The following is a 21405-nucleotide window of genomic DNA, read 5'->3' on the forward strand; positions in this document are numbered from 1 at the left end:
TCCTGCCTTTGCCAAAATGCAAATACCCTTTTGTTTTTGTCATAATTTCTAATCCTTCAGTGTCATCACACCTAAGCGAATGACAAGGACAAACAATTGAGTCAGACTACTGGTTGTTGCATGTCCATGCTGCTATCTATCTTGTCATGCCTAAATCTCACCCTATTGGGTGCTTTAAAATCAAGATATCATAAATGTGTCTGGTTTTGTCCTCCAAATTTACCAGTCCTTCAAGGATGGAAGAAAAGAATGATTTAGAGTTCAAATGGTTTTTAACAACTTGATCATCTTGTCACCAACACGATAAGTCATTCCTTGCAGCTAACTTGGAATGATGTAAAGTGACTTTAAGGCGAGGAGATACAGTTACGCACTGTGCATTTATTTGAATATCGTCGGAATGGGCAGTGCTACTGAAGAAAAACGTGGGGGTACAAGAGAGTATGAATTTCTCCGCATGTGGCAGGTCGAAGCATTTTTCAAAATTGATTATTAAGCTAGACACGACCTGTAAAAAATATGACGAATAAGAATTTTTAGAATCCCATGTATTCCTTATGGAGAATGAACTTCAACATCAAGTTACATTTTCTATTCCATCGGAAGTTTGATATTCCCCAAGATAACAAATAACAAAATACTCCCATATGCCCAATGTATCTCCCCTTGCTTCCTGGCAGTGTTGCCAAACCTGATGCGCATAAAAGAGCTAAATTTCACCTTAAATGGAGCTAAAACTATGTTAGTTGTCAAAAGGGTGGGGTGCTGCTATTACCGTTAACTCTAAATTGATGACAATTTATTCTTAGTTTTCACCATCTAGATTCGGCGGCATCACCCATCTCATGGTCGTACAAAATCGAAAATAAAGGATTCCCTGATAATAATATTATGCCAATTTCATGTCAACACAGCACTATAAAAAAGGTTTCTGGGGATGGGGCGACGCAGCCAATATAACAATATCATGTCACGTGCAAAATGTATAATCATGGCAAAAGTTGGTCTATGTGGGGCCGGAACCAGTGATGGTATTATAGTGAGGCACGGGGGGCAGGTGCCCCAGTTCACGGGCAAAGGAGTGCATGAAAGAGCCAGATTTGGCTCCAAGAGAGCTAAGTTGGCAACACTGACTCAGGGAGGGGGGGGGAAGCCTGGAGGAGACTGTCTCGCATGCCCTTAACCATGTTTTTAACTCATTTTTTTCCCATCCTTGAAGGACTGAGGTTAGTCTGAAAATTCAGAAGATAAAATAAATTATGTGCTGGGATTTTTATCTCATTTTTAATGTGTTGCTGACAAGTGGTAAAAAATAACTTTTCCACTATCAGGTGATGACACAAATATGATATTCCTGAAAAATCACCACTTCTAGCATGATCGTGTGATGAGCGTGCATTAATAATGATATTTCTGGTTCTGAAATAAAGGTCGAACAAAAGAAGCTATGCTCTCATGAGACATACTGAATCAGAGGTTTTGTGGTTGACAAAATTGGAATTAAAACCAAAGAAGTCAAATTCTTGTGACTGATTATGTATAAAAATGTTTCCACAAATATGAGGTTCTAGAATATCATCTATTACTAGCCATGATGTCTTTCTGTTCTAATTGTACTTATATGGCAATAAATTAATTGAGATGAATCAGTTTTGTATTAACACTATCTACAAAAATTAATGCATTAATGAAGACTTATCTTCGTCAGTCAGAACTAACCTTTTCCTTATCCTGAAAAACCTGGACATTTTTTATTTATTTAAAATTAGTCTAATTTGTAATACAGTTTTATTTTTATTAAAGGTCTTAAATAGAGAAATATATAAAGCTACATACAATGCATGCCTACCTAGTTTGCAAAAAACTCTGTACTACTAATACAATCATTCTCATGATGGCATGAAAAATATCTTTGTCCTTGCTTTCGTGGGCTCATATTAGTAAAATCTTATTCATGCATCAACACACCATTAAAAGAAAAGCTTATTTGAAGTTGCTGTGTATAGAATCACATTTCAAACTTTTATATAGATACTTATAGTATAAATATATATACTATTATATACTCCTAGTTCATCTGCATGAACTAGGAAAATGTTTGTGTAAAACTGCTCTATTGTTCATATTTTGTACTAATTTACACTACTCATTATATGACAAAAAATTTTGGGAATGACATAAGTAATTCACATAAAAATTCTCCTTGACTATATAAAATGGTATAAAATTAAACTAGCTTTCATGTTCTTTGTCTATATTATAAAAAAAAGTGTCCTAAAAAATAAATTTAATTAAATTTAAGGTCTGGCGAGTCAATAATTCTTTCTAAATTTCTAGAATTTCTGTGAACACTCCCAGAAAATCAAACGTTACATATTTATTAATATTAGAGTTAGAAACCTATACTATTCTAAATAAATATGTTTCAGGCAAACAGCATTATAAACGTAGCCCTTATAAACCCATCTACATTTCCCTTAGCGTTACAAACAAACTACTAGATTAATATTTTAAGTATTATTTTATAATTAAAGGCAGGCAAGATGTAAGATTAATTAAGATTTAGATAGTAATAAAAGTCAAACGTTCTGAAAAGAAAAAGTCGTGCATTAGAAAATCATTCAAAAAGTGAAAAATCAAAGATAAAATGCATGCACAGTAATAGAAACATGCATTACATACACATTCAGAGATTAATCGTAAGGAAAGTCATGCAAAGAAAGGAAAAAGACATCACCTCTCCAACGCACTGCAAACAGAGAATAGAGAAAAATTAATGAAGATCAGATTCATCGAATTAGGCATAGTAACACACAATTCTTATTCAGCCACTAATAGAGAGGAAGTGGAAGAATCGTACACCAATGAAATAACACTAGAAAACATCACTGGGGTTGCACACAATATGATTGGAAGTTAAAAATAGATTGTTATATTTAATTACTGTGATTGACTACAATGAAACTCTGAATTTGCAACTGCATTTCCAAGCCATTTGTTCAATAATATTTATCTGTAATTGCAAATATAAACTCTAGTTTAGCATTCAGTCTCAACTTGCATTTTGAATGTAAATTATGTGTTACATGTTATTTGAAGGTGAAAAATACTTCAGAGATGTATAAAATTGCATGCAATTATGTGCTAATGCAATATTATTCAATATATTTTTTTAAAAAAAAAAATCTCAAGGTAGGACTATGAACCAATAGGTACCAAAAAAAAAAAAAGAATTGTGCCATGTCATGAAGGCACATAGAAAAAAGGGGGGTGGAAAAGATTACAATTTGTCTCAGAATTGATCCCAGGCCTCCCATGTAACAGTCAGACATCTTACCAACTGGACTACATGATACATGAGCCAAATTGTACTAAATTAAAAATTAGGAAAACAATTATTTTTAATAGGACCACTGCAGATCTTGCCAGGCCACAACATAATTCCCTCCGCCCAAAAAATGACCAGCAAGATCTACTCTTAAGTTTCAATATGATTTATTATAAATAAGATAAATACAGTGAAACCTCGTTTAAACATTTTCTAAGGGACTATCACTAAAGAACTTATAAATCAGGAAAAATTTATTTAACCCATAAAAATTTTCTAATATTTTGATTTCGTTGGACCAGGCTATGAAGAGAAATATATAACTCAGTACTGTATTGAGAACCGAGTTGCAATATCATTGTTGTTTTAGGGTTTAGGGTTTAATACAGAGGTTGTTTCCGATCTATAGTGACGAAATTGCACACCTTTTGCAACACCACCAAGCGTGAAGAGAATGAAGCTGCCAGTCGTGTGGGCACGTTAGACCGTTGACTGTGCGTGACAGGTGTGGTCATTGCGTATCAGGAAGAATGCCGCCGAAAATCAGTGCATATTGGGAGGGTTACAGATCTGCACTTTACGACGTAAACTACAGTTATAGTGCCATTATAACACTGTGCAAGGAGCGTGGATTCACTCAGTCCAGAAATGGCATATCACAGGTGTTGAAAGGGGCAGGTAAGATGAGGCATGGGATGATTCCTGTGGGGCAGAAACAGGCCAACTCCCGGCCTGCCATTAGCCGCACACCAGCTACAAATCGGGATGTCAGGGCGCTGGTCACCAGGGAGAATCCAGCCACACAGAGAAGTAGCGCAAACCGGCTACAAACATCACTGAAGAGTGCACACCATCATTGACCACGATTTGGGTTTGGAAAAGCGACGCAACGGGTGTGTTCATAAGCTCTTGTCAAAACACATCCAGGAACGTCGCACCAACTGTCGAAAGCTTTATGAGCGGCACCTGTCAGGTGAAAAATGGAAGTTCCTTGTTACATTGGACGAGGAATATGTTTATCTTGATGACTACCACAAACCACATGCAATTTTTTATCGATCGACAGGTTCGAGGGACTTTCAAAGATGGTTCACTGAATGTAAGGAAAGTTTTGGCACAGGTTTCATGATCATGGATACTGGTACAAAGGCAAGCTGACCATACATTGTGTTGCCAAAAATACGAAGGTTAATTCCGATTATTATCAGGCTAACGTCCTGACACCAGTTTATCGCCATGACATTTCCCATTTCTACGGGAGGGATCTGAATCGTGTGTGGGTGCATCAAGACAAGGCGTCAAGTCACGCATCTCGCTCAACCCGCCTCTTCCTCCAACAAATGGCAGAAGACACTGGAATTCGTGTCATTCCTTTCACAGACATTCCAGTGAAGTCACTCGATGCCTCACCGATGGACTTTTGCGCCTTCGGCCTACTGAAACGAGCCTTGTCTCAGAGAAGACCCCGTACCGTTGAAGGGCTATGGAAAGCCTGTCAGGAGGAGTGGTTGAGGCTGGGCATGACTACACTTTGTGCCAGTCTCCTACAGTGGAAACTTCACTGTCGGGCAATTGCCAAGATGCAGGGCCACCAAATAGAGCACTCTCGATGGTGATGACATGGTTTCTCTTAATGTAGGGGCAGTTTGAAATCGTCACCATAGAAGCAACCTCTGTACATCTAATAAACATTTTCTTGAGCATTTTGAACCTAAAGTTTAATATTTAAAAGTTTCTGATGCCCATATATTCTGCCACGCCACATCTGGAGCCATGCCAACAATGGTTAGTAAGAGTGATATATTGGTTAGGGTGGTATATTGATTAAAGTGGTATATTGATTAGAGTGATATATTCTAAATCATTTGGGCCATATAGTAAAATATTACACTACATTGTGGTACTGGTTACATCACTTCATCTGTGCTCTCAATCAAAGGAATAGGGATTAGAGCTATTTCAGTTTGATTTGAATTGATTTTTGTTATTTTCTGTCGCTTTTCTGGCACTTTTGGGTAATTGCAATAATGAAGATAAGAGACACTCGCAAAGAACAGTTATGCTGAGGCTGGGATTCAAACCAGGCCCCTCGAGTCATAGCATGCTGTGCTTACCACTTCATCACAGAGGCTAGACACGTTATCTGTTCTGGAACTATATATGTCTCTAAATCCTGTTGAAACTACTTTGTCAATAAGACAACTTTTTTTTAAAAAAAAAAGCAAGATTACTTTGTAAATGTTCCTTTTTCTAAGGGCAAGACAAGGTTATGAAAATTTTATTTCGATAATTGAGAGAAAGGTGGTTAGATAAAAATGAAAGGAAGCTGTAAACAGTCACCATACAAAATGAAAAATTTATATACAGGGTGGCACATATTGTATCTACCAATTTGAGTTGGCAAGCCTGCCAGAATGCACTTGCACATGTGTGGCATACCTACATCCTTGGATACTTGGGAGTCAGGCAATTAGTATACAACAGAGCGTAACAGGCACCGGGCACTTCAGCGAAACAATGAAGACTGCCATGCACCTGTTTCAGAGATGCGCAACATTCTGAGGTGGCTTAGACAGTGGAGAGCCACAGGCAGCGTTGTGAACTGTCAGTCGCCGTGAAATACATGCTTTTCTACAGTACATGTTGAGATGCACATCATGAAAGCCGGAGGAGGACATTTAGAGGATGTTATTTACAAGGTGCACTGATGTCTGTATTGTCCATATTACACACTGTATTATTGAAAATGAAAATGTCTATGTGTATATTTTATTTGATAACCATGTAAAGTTACTACAAGCACTCACAGTCTTTTCGTTGTCGTTTGAAGTTTGTAGACACAATACGTGTCAACCTGTATTTCACAACCACGTTACATCTTCACTGAAGAAGAAAAGATAGGATTCTCCTTCAGTGAACATGTGGCTAGGCCACGAAATATAGAAATTTTCATTTTTTGTGGGGTTTATTCTTTCCTTCAATATACAGTAACCCTCAAGAGTTACGTAAGTAATGCATTCTGTAAACCTTTACGTAACTTGAATTTTACGTAAATCGAATTTGTAAATTGCTTAAGTGTAACTTCATAAGAAACTACAATATTTATTATTATATGTATGTACATTATTTACACAGTATTATTTTATACATGAAACATCATGCAGCAGTATTTACTTGGATATGAACTATAAGAGTACGAAAAATATATAAAAGAATATAAAAAACTGAAATCACACTTTCAAATAAGAAAAATGTTGTGACAGATACCTACAGTTATTATGTAACTGCGAATTTACGGAAGTCATGTATTACGTAAGTCGGGGGTTACTGTATATGTACTTCGTAAATCCCCCTCAACAAATCAAAAATATCCTGAAGCAATGAATGTCACCAAATCAGTTAAGAATATACATGAAAACTTGGTAATATATTTAGTAATCTTTAGAAGTCTTCTAATTTTTATAAAAAGACTATAATTTTCTACTGGTGTATGTTAATTTTCATATTTCATTTGCATATGGCCAAACAATATTTCTACATGCTAACAAGGGTAAAAATAAAGACACTTAATAAATATAAAAACACAAAAAAGACATGCAACCACCTTACAAATTACAAGCACTTACAACTTATCATAATCTGAACAACTAAACAAAATAATAAACCAATATAAATAACAATAGTTTTATTATAATGATGTAACTAAAAAATTATAAATCATATTGAAGCAAACGAGTTTCATGGTTTGGAAAGCAGCAGAGAGAAATAATCAATGTTACTGAAAGAAATATTTCTGTCGGAATTAGTACCAAACAATTCAGAAAGATCATCTCTTCCTTTTTTTTAAATTTAATTAACCAAGTTTCATTGTATCGTCTCACCTATTTATGGAAATATGTTTAAATCATTCATAAGCAATAAAAAACCAGGTATCTCAATGTGCTGGAAGCACTTTAGTTTTCCTAAATCCACCTTAGTTAGATTTTGCGCACACCCAAGTAAATCAATCATGAATCAGGGTAAGTTCAAAATGTAATGTTTTAGTGTAGTAATTAATAATATATTTGGTGTAGGTGTTTATTATGCATGCGCATGCTTATTTTGTTTGCGTACATTTTTATTGTACAGGATGAGAAACATCTTTGGAAACTGTTCTCCCGACATTCTCTTGGAACTCAAGACTCCTACATATTTGAAAGGGAGGGAAGTGTATTGGACTGGGCCTCTGCCCCCTGCCCAAACCCTTGAAACTCCCCTCAAAAGTACATATTTTTCTTATGTAACTTTTCTGTTTCCTTGCGCTGAAAATGACAATAAGAATGTGTTGATTAAATAACATTAATGTGGAGAAGATAACAATGAATACAGCAATAAAGCTAAGTTTAAAAATTGCTTTGGGAAGTGCACAAAATTCTGGAATGAGTCTGTGATATTCCCAAGGGGAGTACTTTGAAGAAGACTGAGGGTTATTTCCCCAAGTCTACTATCCTTTTTTGATTTCATCAGATCCAACAATTACTGCACAAACATCGTATATTTGTATTCACACATATTTTCCGATGCTATTGAACCACCTCAGGCTTATCATAAAAATGAAAAATGATGATTTGATGAATCAAACACAAAGGAATTCCCATTATTAGACCATAGCTTGAATTTGGAACTTTCACCAGCACAATCATAAAACAACTCTGCCAGACCAACAAGGCAGCACAAACTTGATATATGCTTAAGGGGTTAGTCTACTTAGAGAATTTGCCTATCTAAAGTACTGCATATCCAAAATGAAACATGGATAATAGACTAAAGGTTCTCGCATACTTGATGCCGAGCAAAAAAAAATCATGTAAGAAAATGCCATTACATCATATTTCCTCGATGTTGCTCACCCAATAGTTAGTACCTTGTCAACTGCAATTTTTAGTTGTATTCCAAAAGGTAATTTTTAAACTTTGTGTCAAAATCAGTGTTACTGAATACAAAAATTTATAAGCAAACTTATATTTTTTATTGGAAAGGAAATCTTAAACATTTCATAAACTTTGACATGAACATCATTTACAGCCCAAGAAATTCTGATTTACAAATTATCCAGTATTTGTTTTGAAACAAACAGATAATCTAAAATTTGAATATCCATAGATATATAATAAGTCCTCCTACCATGGCCGCGCAGTCTAAAGCACTGTGCTTTGTGCTCTGACTGCGGGACGACATGGATTCAAGTCTGTCTGGGTTCAGTCTCTGGGATTCTCGGCCTGTGTATAGGACCGGTGGCAACCCACCATCATGAGGAAATTGGGGAGCTATGAGTGAGTATCGTAACCCAGTTACGGATATCTTCAATAATAGCTGGGGGTCCGACGTGCTGACCCCAAGGCAAGGCCTACCGACTCCTTGCATGCCTCAGCAGGGGTGGGGTGACACGTATTGAGCACGACACCAGTAATTGCTGTAGGTTTTCATGAACGGGTTATGGTACCCATTCATAGCTCCCCATTTTCCTCACGATGGTGGGTGGCCACACACACTGACCAAAATCTCTGAAGAAAAGTTGTAACCCTCTACCCCTCCCCAGGAGGTTCAAACCAGCGCACATCATGTTACCCAAAGCCTGATGCGCATGGCCACGGTGCAGGGTATTAGGTGATTGATGAGGCTATTTTGCATTTAGCAAACCCCAGGAAAAGCTCCGTCAAACTAAACTTTATAGTCCTTTAGAACCAATCCCTGCCAACTTTCTCCCCCCTAAGAACCATGTCCCATCTGTGCTATAATCTGTCTGTCTAGGCAGAGGCCCACTATTACTCCTTTCAAATATACTGCAAATGGCCTCACCAAAATTCTGGCATTTCCACTGAAAATCGAACTTCAGGGTGGCTACTCTAGAACCATGATAAAACCAGAGGCACAACCACGAATTTTTGTCTGAGGAGGCGGGGAGAAAGTGCCAGGATAAACGTACTAATACTAATAATAGTGTTAATAATATTATTATTATTATTGATTTGTTTTATTTTACTTCGCTTCTTGTGCCACGTTTGGCTAATTTGCGAAGATGGGGATGATGAGTGATATGATGAAATTGATGAATGGACAGTCACAAACTTCCATGCCCAAGCCAGGATTCGAACCTGCCGGGACCAACATTATTGTTATTATTATTATTATTAGTAGTAGTAGTAGTAGTAGTATCAAAGATGCTATTATCCTCATAAATTATGCAAAAAGGGGGTAGAAGTTCGTGCTACAGCATTTGTGTTTGAACAAACAATTTCAATTATTTTTTCTCCACATGGCACAGTAGTTCGGATCCCACTTCAAACTGCACATCCAGTCCCGATTAGCCTTTCTGTGCATAAAGTGAACTTAAAACCACAAATCAATCAATCAATTTTACAACATTTTTCATTTAGATAGTTCGGCACCCAGGGCCGACTCCTCCCGCCTCCTAGCTATGGTTATAAACTTGATAAGACTAAGAAAAGGAGGAATTGTGAGTGAAGCAAGCAAGAAAATTTTAGGAAAATAATTTTTATTTGCATAAAATGTGAATACGATTTGGATTAGAATTCACGCATAATTCCCGGAGCCAATAATTTACACAGAATTCCCGGTGAGTAGCCACCCTGAACTTGAGACCACTTTTACAGTTGTGAGCATTTCCACATTTCAATACAGTCATTATGATGCACAAGTGCTTCTAACTGTGCTGAAGATGAGAGTGGTAACTCTTTCAGTTATTTGCAATATAAGACAAATGTTTAGGCATTTTTTCCAATAAGAAAGAAACAGTTTGCTGGTAACTTACGGTATTGTAGAAATTTGTGATAGGTAGAGGCATGCATATTTTGTTTTCGACGAAAACACGAAATATGAAATAACACATTGTAATGTTAATTTTTCATGTTTCTGAAAGGTGTGCAGTGCATTTTTCCAACCTGTTTTGTCACGAAATAATGCAAAATTAACTGCAAAATGCGAAATAGACTCTTAAACACAAAATTTAGAGTTTATATACAGACGCGACACTTTCTATGTCAGAATTATCCTCAGAATTATGCAATTCACATAAAATTTGTTAATTCTGGGGTAAATACTTGAGAAGCAAAAATGGACCCCTTTATACAGGAATAAATTTAATATTCTGGTAACAACATAAACGTGCTATTAGAAGGGATATGTTTATTTTGTGTAGTAAGTGCAGTTTTTAAATCAAATTTGGGATTATATTCACATTTTTAAAACCAAAATGTCATTTTATATAATGCTTTTTCACCGCTATAACAGCGAAATTTTATTTACCACTTTTGAACCCGAAATTGACTCTGTTTTTGTACCGAATTGTTCCTTTTTTATTTACCAAAAATATGTGCCTCTAGTGATAGGTCAAATCAGAAGTATGTAACAGTCATTGAAAAAAAAAAAATACTATCCTTTCTGATTTTATCTTGTAACTGCACAAATTTATAAAAACAAATGTAGTTAGTGAGTAAAATAACCTGTGTAAAATTTAAATGTCTGTATAACATACACAAAACTTCAAAATTTTACCAAAAATCAAATTACTTTATTTTTCAGAAGTTCTGGAACACAGTAAATTTAACCAAAACTAAATTTCTCCATTTACGTCCATTATACATAAAAAATAATTTATTCTGGAGGAAATTGAACAATAACCAAAATTAAAATTTAATGACAAATTCTGGCAATGTGTAGTCCACGTAAATAACCTAATGAAACAAATGTACATTGTATTATCAAGAGCTTGAAGCAAATAAACATTTATCTGTGTCATCTAGTTATATCTTGTATTTAATAAATTTACAGAAACAAATAAGTTCTGGCACACTGTTATTTCTCGTATTCTTGTAAATACATGACAATAAATATATGTGATATACAAGCAGTGTTTTTGTTTCATATCTGTGAAAAGATATCGGCATATCACTGCAGGCTCGTAGCCAGACAGGGGACAGGGGGGCTCAGCCTCCCCTGGCAATGCCATCAACCACTTTGACATTAGATAAAACTTTTTTTTGTATAATTTGTTTGCAGTGAAAAGTGAAAATGCAGTTACACCAGCTATTATATTCATTCACAATGTTTATGAGTCAAAGTATAGGTAGAAGATTCTCTAGACTTGAGAAAGTTCTTTTTTAAGGGAACTTCTTTATCTGTGCCTTCACTGCCCCTTCCACATCTGCGTCGAAGGTCAACAGCTCCCAATTTTTGGTAACAAAGGGGAGTTTTATTGCTTCGGGCAGGGGTGGAATGTACAGTAGGCATTATGATTGAATATTGTGTATTTTCCATGTATGATATAAATATCTGAATCATCAAAAGTAGTATGGAGTGTGTAGTAAGGGATGATGTCAGCAGAATTAACACTTCAAGAGATGTTTTAGAAGATATAGAAAAAACTGTAGTACTGTATTTGCATATTTCTAAATGTTATGTTTTACACTAACTTGATGACCCCCCCCCTTTTCCTGCCACACACACACACACACACACACACATAATTTACCTTCATTTAATACTGTTAAACTTTCGAAAATGTACTCGGTTCGGCTCTTTCATAATTAAACTTTAGGGACTGGACAAGTTAACAGGAACTTTATCAGTATCGGCTGATATAGGCATATCTGTGTATACACGTCTACGTCTTACAATCTGTGCAATATTGTGCGATTTTGTAATACTCTTTATGGATATAAAGATAATAGTCTCCATTCTGCATTTTTTAAGCAAGTAAATGTCTAAACATAGACCTTCTTTTGGTACAACACTAAAAATGCTGAATAAGGCAGTATTTATTGTAAAATAACATTATAAACGTAACGTTTCCACCCAACATTCAAACTAATTTTGCCTGAAGAACACTGTTACAGGGTGGAAACGTTACATTTATAGTGTTATTTTACAACCAATACTACCTTAGTCAGCATTTTTAGTGTTTTATTAAACATGGAAACAAGACTTAAGGGTGTTACCAGCTTCTTTTGGATTGCAAAGGCTTGGTTTATCTGGTAACATACATGTATTAGGTCAATTAACCATTAGGAATTTTATATCAGATCGTTAGAATACGAGGTGTGGCTAGAAAAAGACCGGACTGTTGCTACAAAATCTTTTATTAGTTATTTTGTACAATACGAACATTATCCCGTCAAAGTACTCTTCTGAACTATCGATACACTGCTCCATATGAATCTTCCATTGTTGGAAGCAGTGCTGGAAATCATTTTCTGAAACCATGTTCATGACCTCAGTTGCTTTTGATTTCACAGATTCTACAGTCGCAAATCTGGTTCCTTTCAGTGCTGATTTGACCTTTGGGAAGAAAAAGAGTCGACGGAGCGAGATCCAGCGAATAGGGTGGATGTTCTAACACTGGGATCCCATGCTTGGCCAAAAAAGCCTCGACTGACAATGCCGTGTGGGCAGGAGCATTGTACTGATGAATAATCCATGACGCTTTTTTACAAATCAGGTCGTGGTCTTCTTACTCGTTCACGAAGCGTCGCCAGCACCAATAGCAATAGCTCAAATACTCAAGCGACGATCTTTTCGAATCAATTCACAGACATTTGCATTGCTTGATTCAGTTCTTGACCTGCAAGGCCGTCCAGGATGCAAGTCGTCCGCAATCACTTCTCGTCCACCTTTGAACCTTTCAAACCACTCAAACACTTGCGTGCGTGATAAACACTCATCTCCGTACACTTCCTTCAACAAACCATAAGTTTCTGTGGTGGATTTTCAGAGTTTCATAAGAAACTTCACATTGATAAAGCTGTTGCACTTTCACACTTAGCATTTTTCCGACGGAGCACAAATGTACGGTTCACTTCGTCCACAAGCTACAGCGGAACTGAGTGCCGCAAACCCTGGGAAATCACACAGTCGATAGGCAGGATATCACGTTATACACTCACGCCCTGCTTGCCCTTGACGAGCTTGCCATTTGTCGACAGCAACGTCAATCAGTTTTTTTTTCTAGCCACACCTCTTATTAGTTTTCAATATTTTTTAATTTTATATTGTAACTTTATTGGTATCTGTCAAAATTTTATATCGGCCCATCCTTATTAGGCCGCGAAAGTGTTGCAAATGATCCAAATGCAGAGAAAGTATCTGTTGTGATCAGTAAATAAAACGATCCAAACAATACTTTCCGATACATCTTCATTGGTATTGATTGAAACTGGTAGATATTTCTATACCAAACCTTACCAATATGACAGTATTTTTAGATTTTGCATAATTGATATTTTCAGCAACCTTAAATGCCATCAAACCATCTATGTACTACATGGTGCATACATACATATGTCATGGACACAGGAATATACAGGGTGTCTCAAAAGTAATAGTGCAAACTAACACAGGTGAAAGTACATGATAATAGAAGCAAAAAAGTCTCAGTAAACATGGGTCTGCAAACGAGCCGTTTGAGATAATCGCAAATGTGTGATTACAAGCTGCCACTGATTCCATTGTTTGTAAACGTCGACCTAGTTGGTAAAATGCTAATAATGTGTGTGAATGTGTGGTTAGAAGCAGTCGCTGATTGCATTTTGTAAACACCGAGTGTTTTACTCCTTGCACATTCCGGGGTTTGCTCTTTGTTTCCAAAACAGAACATTTCCAAGAGGTGGCATTGGAATCGAACAGGATGGATACAATCAGTACACAGACTAGCAATGAGATCTCCAACGACTTTTCTTACTGTATTATTAGCATCTTACTAACTAGGACGACATTTACAAACAATGAAGTCAGTGGCAGCTTGTATCACACATTCGCGATTATCTCGAAACGGCTCGCTTGCGGATCAATGTTCACTGAGACTTTTTTGCTTCTATTATCCTGTACTTTCACCTGTATCAGTTTGCGCTATTACTTATGAGACACCCTGTATAGATCAGTCAACATGGTGGAAAACCACTACCTGTGCTAGAACGAGTCCAATTTCAACAAAACACAGAACACTACAACATTCATCACCACATTTCATACACACAATAAATCACAGATGCACCAAAACACAACTTGTCAACAACACCAATGTACAGAAAGAGGACGAGGCTACATACAGAGCACATATATACACATATAAAGTTCAACTGAAGCTGACCAACAACATATATGCCCGGATACATACAACATATGAAGGAAAGGAACTCAAATTTACATGCTGGCCTGTGTATTTATGATACTTTTTTTCACATTAAGTTTTTCCATTTTTTTTTTTTTTTTTTTTTTTTGCAAAATACTAGAAAATATATCACACTGTGAATGATGATGTCAAATATACATCATTACATAACTACAGGTGGGGGAATATAATGCCTACGTCAAAAGCTTATGATCCATATCATATACACTGTTGTTTATGTGCATGTACTTTTGAACCGAATAATAAAATACGGGAAGAAACTGATGAAAAAAACATTATTCTCATCAACTGATAATAATTTTACTGCTCTGATGTTTACGTAAATTGCCTGAAACTAATTTTCGCAATTCTGACATTATATCATTGTTATGAAGGTAAGAGTAATATTTATAACAGGGTGTCACCCTACATCACCAGCAAACTTTCATATCATGTACAGGGCCAGATTAAGATGGGTGCTGCAGCATTAGGCCCATTCCTGAAATAGGTCCAGATGAAAACAGACGAGAATTTTCCGAAAGCTGAACAGTTTTGCTTTGCTATATTAACCTGAAAATAAATCTTAGAATTAAATTTGAAGCCCCAATTTCGGATTCCTAGACACAGCTTCACTTACTATACAGTTACTATTACTCTTTGCGCTGTGACGTAACTAATGGGTGCGGCAACATAACTTCCTTATTTCACAACGCAATAAAACCCATGTGATGAATTAGAATTGTTTAATGTTTTTTTTTACACTGTAGGTACATATCTAAAGTTATGTTTCACACAGTTTTGAAAATCATATCAGGGAGGTGATGCCCCCCATTTTCCATACACTGAAGAAGCCGTTTCTGGCGTTCTTCATGACCCAAACCAGCATATCAGCGGGAATGTTGGCAAATTTCTTGACGGATGTTGGCCTTCAGGTCTTGGAGGGTCCTTGGACGGGTAACATAAACACGGGATTTAAAAAAAAAAAAAAAAAAAAAATTGCAAGGGGTCAAATCGAGGGAGCAGGCTGGCCACTCCAAATCGCCCGATCGAGATGAGGCGGTCCGGGAAGTGTTCCCGCAAAACAGCCATCGATGACCTTCCAGTGTGGGCCATTGCTCCGTCCTGCTGGAACCAAATGTCCCCTAAATCCAATTCATCCAGTTGTGGAAACTAATTCCTCCAACATGTTCACATACCAGTCTGAATTCACTGTCACTGTGACCTCATAATCTTCAAAAAACCAGGGACCAACAATCCCAGCAGAGGAAATTGCACACCACACTGTGACTTTAATGCAAAGGCTGTTGATGCAATTCTCAGGGATTGATGTCAGCCCAGTAGCGCATGTTCTGCTTGTTGACGTATCCACTAAGGTGAAAATGGGCTTCATCACTGAAAAATACAATCGCGTCCTCTGGAACGTTTTCGAGAAATGTCTCACATGCATCCTGCCGAGAAGTGAAGTTGCGTTCGGAGAGTTCCTGCGCAATCGCCAACTTATAGGGATGGTAATGAAAGTCATCGTGCAGAATGCGCCACACTGAACGATTGGAAAGTCCAAGGGCAGACGCATGTTTGCACGCAGAATGCCGTGGTGATCGCAAGATTGAAGCTCTCACTGCCTCAATGTTCTCACGTGATCGGAAGAGGCGAGGGGCTCCTGTTCTTAGTCTTGTCGCACTCACGGTTTGTCTGAACTTAGTGACCCAGGTAACAATTGATTTCCGGTCCGGGACAGGGCCCAACGGGGCTACATGAAAGTGCTTTAGGAAGGCACACTGGGTTGTGATAACAGAACATCCGTTCGTAAAGTAGGCCTCGACGGCAAACGCACGCTCCTCACTGTTCCAACGCATGATGGCGACTGACCAGGACGCAAACGAAACTTTAGACTCACGCCTGTCAAATGAGACCACTCCCGCCCTGCTACGACCTCTACAGGCTGCATGGCGCGCATTTCAAAAAAGGAAGTTACGTTGCTGCACCCTAACGTCATCGTGTGTATTGTTCACCGAATATTCCAAGTTAATGCTATCAATTGATGCAGCATCAGGACCAATTTCATCTTAATCCAGCCCTGATCATGTAGTGGACATCAAGGTAAAAGACTTCCTTAATAATGTGGTTACTGAGGTATTGTTTAAATGCAATAAAATCTTCCAAAACAGCAATCGTAATGTTTTATTTTCACAACCGTGCACTACAAATGGTGATAAGATTATGTATGAGCAATTATATTGAGCAAAGTAAAGAATTTTAGCTGCTGATGGAACGAAATTTCATTTTAATATCAATTTTTACAAGCAAAACATGGCTACCCAGATCATTTGTGAACATTAAAGTTCAACACAGATAAAGGGTTGCCAGTGAAATTTATTCATTGTTGTATAACATTCTGAAAATAATAGTATGCCAGGGAAACACCAGAAGATATGCCGGCAATATGATGTAGGTGGGTTCACTCCAATCCCTTAAATCACCCATGAAACACTTGGTAGTAAAGCCGAGAGAGAGTGTCAGAGATGGTTGGGGTACTCAAGGAATAAATATATTTGATAAACTTCCAAGTTTATGCATAATGTATATTCAACATGTTTTAAAAACTTCCCTACTAAGACATTAAATTTTTGTCCACAACCTGCAAAAAGCTATTGTGGTGAGGATGAAATGTCTTTGCCACAATATGTCATAAGTTTTCTATTGTTATGTTAATTTTAATTTAAAAATTCAAACAAATTTGTCAATTTTAAAAAACATCCCGAGCCAAACAAAATTATCATCAACCCTAACTAAAGCAGCAGCACTATTTTTCACGATAAAAATCATGAATTTGATTCCTAGACAAACCAAAATTTTAATGCCTAACCATTATCTATGAACCCACACATTCTGGTATTGTTATTGAACATATATTGTCATGTGAGAACCAGACAGACATAACTCCAACTTATCCAATTTAGAGGAGAGGAAATAATGCATTCCGAGAAATATGTCTGACTCTTAAGAGTCAGTAAAGTGGAGATACGTAACTCCACCTTACTGTTAAGGATTAGAAGTGGAGATATGTCGATCTGACTCCAAATGCTAAACAAAACCGAAAACTGTATTTTCTTGGAGTAGCGTTCCTCTGCTTCTCATAAAATGATATGTGGCTGATATCAGGACAGAAGGAAACACAAGCAATTTTGTTTTGTATGTTAATAGCAAAAACTAGATGAAAGAGGAGGAAAAAGTGAGAGGGAAATTGAGGCAGAAAAAGAGTATTGTCCAACTAACATACAATAGAACCTTGATTTTACATTTTTCCGGGGACCAAATTGAAAAAACTTAAAATATACGAAAATGTAGAATCAAGGAAAATTTTATAGCATTTTACTACATTGGGACCATAAAGATTGAATGTACAATGTGGGAACGAAGTCAGGGTTCCACTGTAATGCCTTGCATTTATACCTGCCCACCCAAATATATTAAGGAGAAGTATGAAGAAGGGAGGACGAACCATGCTGGGGGCTAGAAATTTGATTTGCCTCTGCTTGCATAAGAGACCCTAGTGTTAAAATCCTTCAACAATGAGAACGTAACAATTAATTGTACAAAGTGAGTACTATAAGCAGTGCTCGGTAGTGGAAAAATAGTATGTCCCCTCCACAAGGCCTTGAAGACAATACCAAACATAATGGTAAGAAATTTCTCTGATAGAACCAACAAACATTGGTTTTAGTGGTGATGGTGACCCTCCGTACCCCCGCGAGAAACTTGAAAATTTTTAGTGGGTTGGAAAGATTATTATTCATATGAACGTTTCTTCTTGTTTTTAGCACATGGAAATGCATTGTAAGCGAGTAGTTGGTGATTTTATGAGCTATGATTTATGACGTCATGCACACAAGAAATGCCTACGTTGTTACGTTAGGCCTGTTAGGTTTTTTTCTCTTAGCATAAATATCGTTGAAGTGAACGTCGCGAGTGGAAAGTGTGCTATCAAGCATGCCATATTGTTCTACAATATTTCAAATTTACGATTTCTTCAATAGAGAGCCTGCGTGTACATTTGTGACTTGCCACGAACAAGAAATGTGTGAAGTGTAGAAGACGTTATTTTTAAAAATTTACACTTTTTTTTTTTTATCGTGATGGTAATTACGCGTTATCCTTCGATATTTGCGTGTATGATGAAAATTTCTTCAAATGAGTAGCGAAAGTGGTCCAGAATGTAAAGAATTGGACGTGCTGTGGTCACATTTCGAGGATAAATATTTCCCTTATGTGTGGTTTCCGCATGTGAAAATCATTTTCAGGCACCTTAAAACATCAAAATGTGCCGATTGGAAAGTTTCGAGGGTGTACGATCGGTCACCAGCCCCTTTCTAGTTTGCATTTTTGGATTATTAATTTTTTTCAGTATTTCTAGTTTTATTATATTGCATTTCAATCCTCTTGGGGGTTTCTTACTTCCTCGCATATAAGGGTAAGATTAAACCCCCTTCCATTGGTTTAGTGAACATTTCACATTATGCACGTTTGACAAAATCACGAGCTATGGTTTCTTTGTACATCGCAGCAAATTTGTAAACTGCACAAAACATGTGTGCAAGGATCCATCCACTAAAGGTTAAACTCCACTAATACTAAAATAATAATAATAATAAAAGTTGAAAATAAATTAACAAAAACAAACTATAAAAACATATAATATCTAGGCTGGTTGAAGAAAAAAGTGTAATTTATTTTCACTCCCAAATAAATAAAGAAAACAAAAATCAATTTCAAAATAAATTAACAACAAAAAATAATAAAAACAATTAAATAAATTTAAAAATACACTAGAAAAAACAATGAATATCTAACATCAACAGGTCAGTTGGAGAAAAAGTGAAATTTATTTTTGCTCCCAAATCTCAACTAGCATGAAAAATTCTTGATTTTTCTAGACTTTTCAAGGCCTATTTTCAAAATTCACAGATATTTCCAGATTTTTCCAAGGTTTTGAGGCCAGTGCTAACCCTGAAAGACAGATACGTTCAAATAAACAAAGCTAACAATGTAATTGTTAAAACATTCGGTGCACATTGATGAATACAATTATCTGCTTTATGACCATTTTCTGCATCTTTGTCGTGCTGTGCAATTGTCCCTTCCGCAGTTTGAGTGGTTCAAAGCATTACATGTTACTTTGAGTCAATTCATTGAGATACTTTCACAAGTACATGACAAGTAATTTATGAAAAACTCAAGCATACGTTTTAACCCTTTCACTGCTGAAATCGTAATAATTCATTCTGTGAAATGTGTAACCTCCATATAGCATTTTATCAATTGTTTTTTTTTTGTTTTTTACTTGAAAAATTAATTTATAATATTCAACTTCACGGGCATGTCAAAGAGACCTGCAGAATGTGTTGGCTTCGTCTTTCCTTCTTCACACATGGCAGGAAGAGTGCGACGAGGTAACAGGCAACAGGTAAGTGTTATCAAACCCCGCCATTAGTGCATAACCTGGGTGGCCACTCTAGGACCATGATAAAATTCAAGTATAATAATTCCCGGTTCTCAAGGCGAACTTTCCAAAAATTCAAGGGTACAAGTATATATTTTCTCTATTTCAATCTTACGTATTCCCACCGCACACTACCAACACACACACATATATTGACAATATAAAAGGGTCTGTGTGATTCAAATGTATCCAAAACTTCTAATTAAATTAAATGGTATATATATTTAAAATATTTAGTTTACGGTGCGGAGTTACTGTTTTAAATTTGCATGAGGAAAGGTGATTTCGAAGACATCTTGATATTTGTTTATCCTTCCATGTCAATAATTGCAAAATTTATTCAGCACAGACAATCTCGTCAAATATAATGAGCAGTGAAAGAGTTAATATGTTAAGTAACTTTGTAGGTCATTTTTCACAATTTCAGGTAATTTCTCAAGAATTTTCAGGCTATCACAGTATAGCAAGAAATTTACCAACCAATACTCCCCATAGAACATTCAAAGTATCAGAGATTAGTAGATATCTAATGTATGTTTCGACAGCTTCTTAATTTGCAAAAAAATTTAGCACACCACAATTTCTATATCAACATGTGAATAGAATTTTCTTCAAAGCATCTTAACATTCAGTCTACACTTACAATAATAAATACAATGGAAGTAACTTATGAGTCAAGTATTTACATACCTTGGGATCAAATCTTTTGAACTGGTCAAGCCCGAGACCTGAAATCAAGTAGAAAGTTTTCAATGTAACAACATACAATGAAATTCTCCAATAATTAGCATTTATCTCTTTCATAACACATGATAGCTACTCGAAGACCAATATAAATTCAAGTGAAATTCCCGATTCTCAACGTGAATGTTCTAAAATTTCAAGGCTAAAAATAGAATGAGGCACCAAGACTGTGTACATGTTTGGTAGTACTTGATACATAACTTCCAACTCTAATGCGATACTGTTAAGCTTTCTGATGAATACAATTCAAAGTGGAGGAAAATATACATCACACAATCACGTAAACTTGCATAGAAAAGAAATTCTGATCAATTAGAAGAAAGCTTGAAATTTATAATTATTCCTTTTTTTTCTCATATCTTGCGAGTGTTTGAATTACTTACTCACTTAGTGGAATATTAAGTATTTAAAAAAAATATTTAAAAATACCAAAATATAGTTTACTTACGGTTTGTGAGTATGTACAGTATGCCAAACTACATTTCGAGAGTCAACTGTTCCCTTTCTCAGGTTATCTCCTTGGCTAGCGAAATTGCTTCATACCCGCATCAAATAAAACAAGGAGTAAGGTAATAGGTGTTACTATGGTAGAAAAGGTGTCTTAACAACTTGCCCATTTCTGACAAAAACTCCCATACCCACAATCCTTTCTTTGTAAAGCTAACAAAA

At 36.3% G+C, this 21405-nt stretch overlaps 1 protein-coding gene across 2 annotated transcripts in view; it reads right to left on the reverse strand.

The window, feature by feature from the left end:
• Positions 1-21405, reverse strand: part of LOC145997401 (calcium uptake protein 1 homolog, mitochondrial-like) — a 236586-nt gene that overhangs the window by 175715 nt on the left and 39466 nt on the right. For both annotated transcript variants that reach the window (XM_083134402.1, XM_083134401.1), the window contains exon 5: positions 20683-20720. In XM_083134402.1, the coding sequence (XP_082990528.1) occupies positions 20683-20720 (38 nt within the window). The remainder of the gene's footprint in view (positions 1-20682; positions 20721-21405) is intronic.

The sequence above is a fragment of the Lepisma saccharinum genome, chromosome 13 (assembly GCF_977018435.1).
Source record: "Lepisma saccharinum chromosome 13, izLepSacc3.1, whole genome shotgun sequence".
Lineage (NCBI taxonomy): Eukaryota > Metazoa > Arthropoda > Insecta > Zygentoma > Lepismatidae > Lepisma > Lepisma saccharinum.